The 11,665-nt window shown below is 41.3% G+C and overlaps 1 protein-coding gene across 1 annotated transcript; it reads left to right on the plus strand.

Annotated features, from left to right (window-relative positions):
• The first annotated feature begins 154 nt into the window (after nucleotides 1-154).
• marchf4 (membrane associated ring-CH-type finger 4) lies at nucleotides 155-11,665 on the plus strand. The gene is made up of 4 exons (XM_041057676.1): nucleotides 155-586; nucleotides 7,746-7,901; nucleotides 8,706-8,898; nucleotides 11,244-11,665. Exons 1-4 carry the CDS (start codon nucleotides 155-157, stop codon nucleotides 11,663-11,665), a joined length of 1,203 nt encoding a protein of 400 aa, XP_040913610.1.

The following is an 11,665-nucleotide window of genomic DNA, read 5'->3' on the forward strand; positions in this document are numbered from 1 at the left end:
CCCAAGAAACGCTGGAAAACGCGCCCCTGCACCCACCATCCCATCCCACAACATATGAAGAAGTGTTTGCTTATGACGGGGACACATACAGTACATGCTGTTTTCTTCCAGCACCTTTTCATGGTGCTGTGAGTTTCTGGCCGGAGACAGCCTGATGCTGCGCAGCCAGGGCATGCTGAAGAGCCGCTGTTGCGTCCTGCTCGGTGACCTGAGGGTGCTCCTGCTCGGGCCACCGGCACCGCCGACACCGCTGCCTCCGCTGACCCCCATGAGCGGCCAAACTACGGAAAGCCATGAGACAGGCGTCACCGTCCCCGACAACAACAACACGTTGACGCGGAGCCACCAGCACGCAGGGGACCGGACTGCCCTACCTGTGGCAGGAGCCACCGGGCCACCGGGCGGAGAGCGACCGGTGGCGGGCTGGGTCGATGCTGCAGAGCTGTCGGCGGCCCTGCGCGGCTGCAGCAGCTCCTCTGATGACTGCTCAAAGGGCAAACTGGAGGAGAGATTCTCCCTCACCAGCTACACGGAAAGTGGCTTCAGGACGCCTGTGTGCAGGATCTGCTTCCAGGGACCAGAACATGTAAGTCAAAGAAATGTTCCTCAAAGAACATAGGTTAACTAAGGACCAGGTGATGGTAATGTTTCCCATTAAAATCTAGGAATCATCCCTTCTCTAGTAGAGCCTCTGCCTCTGAGCAGGCTTCCTATTATGAGGACTTAATGGTCCAGCTTCTTCTCCAGTGACATCCACTCCCAGATTCTTGTTAAGGCGGCCACACAGCCTGAGCAGAGATCCCACTGCATCCTGCACTCATCCCTTTGCTCAGCTTGAAAAGACAGCCATAGCTAGCAGTGGGAGGATAATGAAGGACCTTGTCCCCACGGTTGACAAGTGTGGAGGATACACAGCGTTGCAGTAACAAGTCATTATAGACAAACACTGTGAATTCACATTGAATCATTACATGCATGAAAAAATCAAATAATACCTCTCACTCTGCTGCTTACATGCACCACCTGGAAACAGCGGAAAAAATAATAATTATGTGCACAGAACAGAAGGGAAGAGCCTTCAAGTTAATCACACTGCATGCCTTCGCCTTTTGGGCCATATTGATGATAATGTCACACTACATCAATCAGGAGAAGAAAAAACGTGAACGAAGATGACTACGGGGTGCCGCAATAAATAATATTAAATTATAACAGAGAAGCAGGCACTTAACAATTTGAAGACATTAGTTACACTGTTTGACAGAGCCTTTGAGACCACATTGACAAATATGTCACACCTCACCGGTTGTAATGGAGGTAGGGACATTATAAAAAAATGTGTAGCAAGATAACTGAAGTGTAGAACATAACTTTATATCCAGCAGTGTGTACTCACGGTTGCCTTTCCTTTAACCAAGCAGCAGATTTAGTGTATCATTTCATGGTCATTGCTCTGTGTATGGCCTATAATCTCTCTATGTTTCATCAAGTAATTACTCCAACAGTAATTTTGTGCATCATTCCACCTCTGAGCTCAGACTTTGTAATTATTACCGACATGGGTTCCAGTTATGAGATTTAGAGACAGGGCCTCATCCTTGTTTTTAGTTATTTTTTATTTTTTCAAGAACTCCACAGATAGTCAGTGCAGCCTACAGTGCATACGAAGTACGGCTTACAGAATCTGCAGTATTTCCCATGGTCTCCTCCAGCTCATCTCATCAATGCTTCCTAGAGACATTGCAGCTAGTCAATAGCATTTGATTTCATGCCATCCTATCATTATGCAGGTTCTTATCTATCACTGGCCTTCCTCTTCCTGTCTTTTTTGCCTTTGGTTTGGGTGAAGTCCAGATATGGATCTGCTGAGGTGTAAATGGGTACAGGGAGAATGAGGTTCCCATTTGAAAAGAGAGATGAGTGGACTGTCTGTGTGTCACTGTGTGATATAGGCAGTGGGGACATTAGTTATCCTCCATCCTCCCTCAGCCTCCAGGATGTCACATACACCAAGGTAGCCAGTATCTGATCTGACAATCCACCTTCAAAACACTTCCATCCCCAAGGCTGAGATACTCAGGACAGGATAAAGATGGGAGTGAGAGACACAGTTTTCCTCAAGCATACTGCCAGAAAAGGGCTTTGAGTATCTGACAAAGTCAACAATTTGAAAAATGATTGTGCTCTGATTTAATATGACAACCAACAATGTATTCATGTTACTGTTTTGGTGCCATTTTCTTTGAGGTGCTCTGAGTGATTCATAACCAAAGTCCTGCTCTCTTTAAGGATAGGTTAATATCTTTATGTCCAAATCTGTCTCAGTATAATACTCATATACTCATTTGTACATGTAAAGAGTTATTGGTTGCTATAACCATTTATATTTCCCTTACATGCCATGAAGCAATTCCTTCAGCAGTTTTCCAAAGTTACAGTCTTTTTAGCATGAAATTCCCTCTTTTGGTAACTCTGGATCATACATTTGATTGCACAAATCAAGAACTATGGATTTTGCTCTCCGTCTCTTAGCTTTGAATCACATAGAAATAGATCTCTCCATGGCCGGTATGGACACAATAATGATTACAAAGAGACCAACAACTCTTTTAGTGTGTATATATGGACATATATGTTTTTAAGTAGGAGAGACTTAAAAATAAATCTTAACCAACTGCTTAACCCAGACTACTGTCAGAGTTACTTTACATCCCCAGACACGCACAATGTGAAGTAAAATGTACAGCTGAGACAGTCTGAGAATAGCACAAATTCATTTCTTATCTCAGTAGCTGAGGTTGTCCATAAGGTATGTTTTTTGTATACAGCTAAGGTGAGACACAGTTCAATCAAATTATTAGTTCTATTTAACTAAAGGTCGGCGAGAAACTTTACAGAGGACTGTGGCTTGCTTGCACGGAGTGCTTGCTTTATTCAGGCTGTTGCTTTCAGACTTGATCTTGACCCCGGCGCTTGCAGAATAAGCAGTTACTTTGTTGTACTGTACCTTGAGATCATAGAGAATTTTAGGAAATAGTCATGTAATACACTCTTACAAAAGGGATATTTAAAAAAATAATGTACAAAGAAAAGTCATGGAATATTCCAATGAGCGAGGGAGGATCTTTTCCTGAAGTGTCATACACTATTACATTGAAGTGGCCTTTGGGGCTAATGCTGCTACTGCCCTGCCCTCACTTCAGCTGCATGTTGAGAATATGGCAGTCCCTGCTGCTTAGAAAAAATGTCAGCTTCCCCTCCTAAATCATAACACAGATAATGCACTTGCAGAGTGTGTTTGTCTGCAGCACAATGAGAAGCCTTGAGGGGTCAAGTTAGCATCATTCTTTCTATATGGCTCCACAGCGGCGAGGCACCATGCTTTCTGTATTCCATCATATGTAGGATGGGGCCATTTGTTAGGATTGGGAAATAAACAAGTTATATAAGCACATAGTTGTTGTTTTTTTTTTTGTTTGTTTGTGTTTTTATTTTTGCTGAAATCTATAGACGGGAGCTGTGAATTCATAAACTTAAATTATAAACCCTGGTTGGTTTTTCATTCAGTTACTTTATAAGGTCCATTAACTGTCTCTGTAGGCCTAATGGATCCTGTAAAATAAGCAATAAGTGGAACGTCCCCCAGCATATGTTTTATGAGCAGCCATTATAGGTAAATAAATTTGAAATTATATGACCTTCATTTTCATTTTTCAGTGAATGGACTTCTTTTCCCTCTAACTTGTTGAACATAGTTAAAATGCGCATATGAAGCTGTTTTTCAGATAACTGCTGTATTGCAGGTTCTTATTACAGAAATGCTTGTGGCCTGAATGTCACTGGCTATTGTAAAAATCGCTTTCATTCACTTTCTGTGGGAGCTAGTTTATTATACCACAATTTCCCTTCGTCTAGAGTTAATGAAGTTCACTCGCATTGATTCCAGACCCTTAAGAAATGCGAATAGCCATCTCTAATTTAGCTTCATGTCATTATATACATTGGGAGTGGATCCAATTTTATAAGGAGAAAATTGGGTGCACTGAGGTGTTTTTGGGATGATTCAGCACAGAGAAATGGAATAGCCTGACCAAACCTATCGGATTTATCATCATGTTAATACATTTGTTGCATTGTGTGTGCAGTGTGTGCAGTGTGTGTGTGTGTGTGTTTTTCAATAATCATAGCTGTTATATCAACAAAAGGACATTCATCACTTTCTGTATGCGTGGGCTGTAATGCCACATTTGTTATCAGTTTCTCTTGCTCCCTCTCCAGCCTCAGTTGTACTGGAGTGATCTAGGTTTCAGCTCTTGGCTGTGATCAGGCCAGTCACAGTGAGCAGTCTGAGTCCCACTGGACACGGCAGAAGTGTTCTGGTGCTCCTGCCAATACACTCCCACCCTGGCCATCTGTAGATGGGCCTTTTCTCCTCTATCTCCCTGCTTTTCCCTCCCTTCTCCTCAGCCAGGGTAGTGCTCCGTCTGTCAGAGATGTCAGCATAATGACACCGTGGAGAAATAATCTGGAAACTCACTGTGTTGTGCGTGGTATTGCTACAATCTCCATACCATGTTCATGGTAGACAGGGACAGGAAATACCAAATACTAAATTAACAATATCTGGGAAATTGAATAGCTCAGCTTAGAGAGGTTGAGAGCTTTCTTACAGCAGAAGGGGTTGGCTAATTTATTTTTCCATTCACTACATATTTTTTTCAGTCCCGTTAAGATTAAAACATCTATACAAGAAGGTCCTGTTTTGAATCTTACAGATCCAAGTGCCTTAAACTGCAGGTCAGGGCCTAAAAAAGGTGGTAAGCCTTCATCTTTTGGGTCATCATCTATATTCAATATGACAAGACTAGTAATGTATTTTAATGTGCTTGGGGCCCAGGGTCAGAGAATCTCTCACTTGCACCTGAGGCTGAATGCAGTCTTAGAATAATGGCTGAGCACATATTGCTGTTAAGTGAAAATCTTATGATGCTCCATTTAAAGAGTTTCAAATACGAAATTTGAAAAAAGGCATTTAAATGATTTATTAAAAAAACCCTGTCAAGCCCCATTGCGTATATTGAAAACACATGCTGGTCAAGTTTAAAATAAGGCAGCTAAATATCATGTTTTTATCTAATAGCAGTGATGTACTTATGCTTTTGAGGCGGTAGCAGTGGGATGGAGGAGCTGGAGCAAATCTCAGCTGACACTGGGTGAGAGGCGGGGTACACCCTGGACAAGTCGCCAGTCTATTACAGGGCTGACACATAGAGACAAACAGCTAATCACGCTCACATTCACACCTACAGGCTAATTAAACTCACATGCGTGTCTTTACCGTGGGAGGAAGCCGGAGTATGAGGTGGAAACATGGGGAGAACATGCAAAGTCCTCACAGAAATGCCTTGGCCAGCAGGTTCAAGCCTAACCACAGCACCACATTGTCACGTCCTTTTCAGTAGTGCTTTCCTAAAAAAAAGGTTCAAGAAAGAGTTCACAAGCCTTCTGCTGTTTTTCACTACTGAGCACCTCTTCAGGAACAAATTGATGTTATTTCCCTGTGCCAATCTTTCTTGAAGACAGACTACTTCAGCAACCTTGAGGTGCTGAAGTGAAGGTCTGATTTTCTTTCAGCTACTTAATTACCTCTTCAGGATCTAGACTACTGCCTCCCAGAGGTTAAACACACAATACAAGCATTGCTATTTTGTTTTTCAGTGAAATCAGTCATTCATAGTTCTTCACCATGAAGACAGATAGGACTTGAAATGCCCCTCAGTTTTGCTAACATCTAACTGACAGTGAGTGTCATTTTAAGGTAACCGGAATGTCAAGCGACCATATCTTTCGCAATAACTGTACCTAATGTTAGATTTTGTTGAAAATTGACCCGTGAATACCACAGAAATGTAGGACACCTAGACAAATGATTCTAGGTTTTATATTTTTTCTTTCATAAAGATCAGACGCAGGCAGAGAAGGAAGACAGGGAGAAAAGTGTTTCTTTGACATTTGAATTTGGTCTGAAGCAGACACATTTGCAGCTATAAAAGAATATGTATGTATAAATGTTAGCTCCATTCAGTGTATGAACTGCAGTAACAGTGTACTTCTAGTGCAATATTTTGGAGCTTTGTTGGGGTTCGCTCTTTGACATAAGCCTCAGTGACTAATCCTGCACTTTTCAACAGTAATCGCAATCAAGCATTTGTATGTCAACAAGGTGTAAGGCAAAGCTTTCATTTCACACCTGAACAGGTGTATTGCTGTAATATGACTGAGCAGTGCTGTGTACTCTGTGTGAGTCTGTATGTGCGTGCATGCTTGCCTGGCTTTGCATGCAAAGCTCTGAGAAAATCAATCTGCCAGCACAATGAACTGCAAAGAAATATAAACGTATGTATAGTGGAGCCTGAATTAAAATGTGTGTGAAAGGGTTATCTGCAGGGGGTAAATAAAATCAGAAAACCAGCGATCGTCAGATGGTATAAGTTATATTATTGGATTTGAATTACAAGAATATTTTTATGCTTGATAAAAAAATTTTTAAATAATTATTTTATTATTTTACAAAGCAGTATGTCTTTTAAAATAAATAAACACTGCACTTCAATTCACATCACTTATGTTTACTGGGAACCATGCCATCCAATCACACTTTTTACAGACCCAAATTAGGCCTATTTCTGCCCCCTTGGCCTACCTGGACAACGGTATATTTACTGCTGTGTAAGAGATGTTGCAGATCGTGCGCTGAGTGTTCAAGTGTCTAAATGCTCAGCCGTTAGCACACTGGGGACTGCCGTCTTTCCAGTAATGGCCCTGATTTACTGGTCCAGCTCACATAACTCTGGACGAGCCATTCCCCCTCCAGTGGACAGTGTGTCTCTTATGTGTTTGGCAATGTTTGGGGGTTTTTTTTGGCCTCAGATCTGAGATCCAACCATTTTTCTCATGTCATAAGTTGTGTGCTTATGCATCTTTTTTTGATATTTTTTTATCCACTACTGACGAGATTAGACATGACATCTTGTTTTCTGTTCACTTCCTGCAGCAGTACCTCCCCTTCATAACTAGTAAAGTTTTTCTTACATTTGGAGTTCAGTCCTTCAGATTTTCTTCTGGCATTCTTCTCTCTCATATTTTCTTTTTATTATCTGTGTGTGCACGCGGCCCACCAGTCTCGTGCCCTTTTATGGGGATCAGTTAGGCATTTACTTATGCTAATTAGGAACAACTGGCTTGCACTTTCAATTTACGAGGACAGTGAGATTCGTCAGTGTAAGAACACTTGCGAACAATTCTGCAGTTTAAGAGCATGTCATGAATCTGACGCAGACTTTTCTTAGGGCCTTTCTCGAGACCTTTCATAGAAAAAACTTGCTGAATGAGGCCCAATGACTGCTGTAGGCAGATATTTCTTCTGAATCACAAATCACTACTTACAGTATCCTGCTCTTATGTTCCAGTCCAGTATTATGAAGCAGAACGTTTTAGCAGTTCTTTTCTTTTTTCTTTTTCTTTTTCTTCTTTTTTTTTTTGTAGTCAAATGTAACCCAGGTTGCATGAGTGCAGGACTTTTTCACCAGCGCCAGCACAGACTGTCTGAGCAAGACATTCACTGACAGTGAACATCTGAAACACATATTTATACATTTACATTTACATTTAGACATTTAAATGAACTAAATTCAAACACTCATCTCGGCATGCTAGTCCTGACTAACTCTATGTCTTTACTGCAGGGGGAGCTCCTGAGCCCATGTCGGTGCAGTGGGTCGGTACGCTGCACCCACCAGCCCTGCCTGATCAAATGGATCAGTGAGAGAGGGTCCTGGGCCTGTGAGCTCTGCTACTACAAATATCAGGTCATTGCCATCAGTACCAAGAACCCACTACAGGTGAGTTGTGGGTATAAAGAACAGCACTGTAGACATTTGAAAAGGAAAAGAGCCAGTTGAGAAGCCAAGATTTTATCACCATGTGGGAAAATATTTGTAAATTCTATTATGGATTATGACCAAGTTATTGTACTGGGGGACAGTGGCAAGTTAACAGTCTGGTGAAAAACTCAAAACACTGAGTATTGAAGTGCATGTTTTGTCATCTCATTAGGAGAATTGCTGCGGTATATGGGGAAAAGGGGTGAGACAGCCCCTTGCCCCCTGTCCTATGGCACTCATTTGGATGCATTTTTGATTTACATATCAATGTTTGGTTTAAATGAAACTGCCATGAAACACAGTTTCCAAGAATCACAGTCTTTAGTCTCTAGTTCTGCTCTGCTTTAGTCTCTAGCTCTGCTCTGATCATAAACTGGAGAATTCAACTAAAAATGAGAGAGTTTTTGAATTAAACAGGGCTCTTTTCCCTCTGATCTCTAGAACAGAAAGATTGGAGAAGCAACTCTCTCACACTTTTAGACTTTGGTGATGTGATAGGGTCCTTTGTGAGTGGACATAGATTATTTTGGGGTTTTCCCAGTATCATTACTGATGTCTGAAAGATTTTTGGCTTTTTATTTTGCGCTTTTTATTTTGTGCCTGTTGTCAGCTGTAGCATTCCCTGAAGTTTTAGGCTTTTGTTTTGGTGGAATATGACTATCAGCCTGAGTAATTTGACATGTATATGTTTAAGTAATTCAGAAAATTTAAAAGTGAAAGAACAAAGAACTAAGGCTTACTGTGGTCTATGTGTTCTTGCAGTGGCAGGCCATCTCCCTGACAGTGATAGAGAAAGTGCAGATAGCAGCAGCCATCTTGGGCTCCCTGTTCCTGATGGCCAGTATCTCCTGGCTGGTGTGGTCGTCTTTCAGCCCGTCGGCCCGCTGGCAGCGACAAGATCTGCTTTTCCAGATCTGCTACGGCATGTACGGCTTCATGGATGTCGTCTGCATCGGTGAGGTGCTGCATTTAATGCGGGTTCATTACTTTTTAATTTAATTCAAAGTTTATACTTCTTCTTGGAATGTGTTTGTCCATTTTACCACAGAGAATTATATTGAATGTGTCAAGTCTGGTCACATTATTCCAGGTACATTATGCATTCAACCGGCAAAAGCAAACATAATGTCATAGCTGTTCAGCAGAGTCAATAATTACACCTGCCGGCTGTGCACAATTATTGTGAATGCCATGAACTGTTTACACTATTGACAATCAATACAATTAATCTATACCACATAGTCAGCAACTTCAATATTGAGTGTGTGGACACTTATATTTCACTTCGTTATTAATATTGCATGTGTGATTGTCTGGCCGGTCTTTATTAACATTTCTGTACTATTACATTTACTATAATAAAGTTGATAAAAATGTTGCATCAAAACTTACTTACATAATTATACATGAATGCTTAATGTTCAAAACTCAGTTCTTTCTGCAACTGAAGTGTTTTTTTACTGCGTATATTAAAATGAATTTCACATTATAATAAAAGCTACAGCACCAATGTGAGGCAAACTTTGACGACCATTGTACACTGATATAACACAAGAGAGAAAAAGGCGCATTTCTACATTTTTAATTCTTTTGAATTTGTGTGGGTGTCCAAATTGAAACTTGTGGCGTCCACTTTTTAAGCCTGCTGTCCTCCTCTGTAGCCTGAGGGCCCTCGTGTTGTGGATGACTGTGTGATGGCATCTCACATTAAGAAAACTCTTAACTGCCTCCACCACAGACAGCAGGATGAGTGGAAGAGGAGATTGATTGTCTCCGCTTTGGTGGCAAGGATTGACTGTGGAGTCATTAACTCTGCACTTTACAGAGATTAACTTGTCACCTGGCAGATTTTAAGAGCAGAGACCTGACTTTCACTTATCCACAAAGTTTGAGTGGAGGAGAAAGAGATTTGCAGAGAAGAGATGGGATTTTACTAACAAATTCTGTAGAGGAGGTCAGGAATTATTAATGCACATATTTGGTGAGAGTGCTGTCATTGTAGTTGTTGCAATATGTAAGGATGACAATACGATTAAACTCTTACTTCAGGACAATATGATGCTATAACTGAAATGAAGTACTTAATGAATTATCTGTTAGCTGTATAATGACTACAGATTCTATATACAGTCTATATACAACACTTATTTTAACCACACCCATTTTGCATTTACTGCAGCATATTTATTGCAATATTTAAACATGTAATAAATTATTTACAAAATAGCTCTATTAGTTCTATAAGGAAATTAAGTGTTTATTGATGCACAGTGTTTTCCACAAGTACAGCTTCTCTTCTGAAAACACATTTTATATAATTTATATTTTATAGATTTTTATATTTTAATTATAACTTTTTATACTATAATTGTCATTCATTCATCCGTTTGTATATAAACATCAAGGGTGTGGATACTTCACAGGAGGAGAAGTTTTTGACAAGTACATCAGAAAACATTTTGTATTATTATGTATGCGGAGTTTGCATGTTCTCCCTGTGTCTGTGTGGGTTCTCTCCGGGTACTCCAGCTTGCTCCCACAATCCCAAAAACATGCACATTAGGTTAATTGGCGACTCTAAATTTCCCATAGGTGTGAGTGTATGCGTGTGTGGTGGTCTGTCTTTGTGTGTCAGCCCTGCGATTGACTGGTGACCAGTCCAGGGTGTACCTCGTCTCTCGCCCATAGTCAGCTGGGATAGGCTCCAGCTCCCCGCGACCCTGACGGATTAAGCAGTATAGAAAATGGATGGATGTTTATATACTGCTTAAAAATGTAAATGCGTGAAAAAGTGTTACCGATTATATAATTCAGTTCAAATAAATTCAATTATTATATAATTCAGTACAAAAGACACTGTATTTCCGTCTACATGACTCTAATATGAAAAAAAAGCAGTAAAATCTTGGGGTCCAAGCATCTATTGTTACAGACTGATTTCAATTTTTCATATACTCAGTTCAATGAACACGAATCAATAATTAATTTTAAACTGTGATAAGATGTTATTGAGCAACCCCAAAGACCAGATGCATCACTTTTGCTAACTTAAATCCAAAACTGGTGAGTTTTGCAGTGTCATAAGTTGTACAGTTTTCCGAAGAAATAAAGATCTTATCTCAGGGTTATGGTGCAATACTTTAAAGATGAGTTGTTTTGTTCTGCTGCTCCCTCAGCTAATACTTTCTGCAGGCTTTAACACAGTGAATCTAACACTGCAGAGATATACATCACTTGGTGGTGTCATTAAGACTCCTGCCAGACAGTGACATTCTCTATTTGATGCTCTGATCTCCACAGCACTAATTGTCCACGAGGGACCTTCTGTGTTTCGTATCTTCCACCGCTGGCAGGCCGTGAACCAGCAGTGGAAGGTCCTGAACTACAATAAGTCTATGGACAGTGATGACCTGAAGGATGCCACTGTGGACAGGACTCTGTCTCAGCCCAGCCAGGGCTATCAGACTGGGATAGGAGTGTCCACCTCCACCTCCTCGCTGATGGTGGTAGCCTCCACAGCTGCCGGCTCCACTTCTACAACTGTGGTGACGGCCGCTGGAGGATTGGGAACACATGTGGACCCCAACAGCGGCAGCGCAGTGCCAGACCAACACTGTCCCTACAACATCCTCCACCTCCTCAGCCACCTGAGGCAGCCAGAGACCCGCAGCCAACCCAGCAATAGCACACGAGAGCTGGTCATGCGAGTCACTACAGTCTGA

The sequence above is a fragment of the Toxotes jaculatrix genome, chromosome 15 (assembly GCF_017976425.1).
Source record: "Toxotes jaculatrix isolate fToxJac2 chromosome 15, fToxJac2.pri, whole genome shotgun sequence".
Taxonomy (NCBI): domain Eukaryota; kingdom Metazoa; phylum Chordata; class Actinopteri; family Toxotidae; genus Toxotes; species Toxotes jaculatrix.

What these genes read in the sequence shown, in the direction of transcription:
- marchf4 (XM_041057676.1), top strand. Translation starts at nt 155, where the DNA reads ATGCTGCGCAGCCAGGGCATGCTGAAGAGCCGCTGTTGCGTCCTGCTC. An exon ending in GCTTCCAGGGACCAGAACAT is followed by an intron (nt 587 to 7,745) that starts GTAAGTCAAAGA and finishes TCTTTACTGCAG; the next exon opens with GGGGAGCTCCTGAGCCCATG. An exon ending in CATGGATGTCGTCTGCATCG is followed by an intron (nt 8,899 to 11,243) that starts GTGAGGTGCTGC and finishes TGATCTCCACAG; the next exon opens with CACTAATTGTCCACGAGGGA.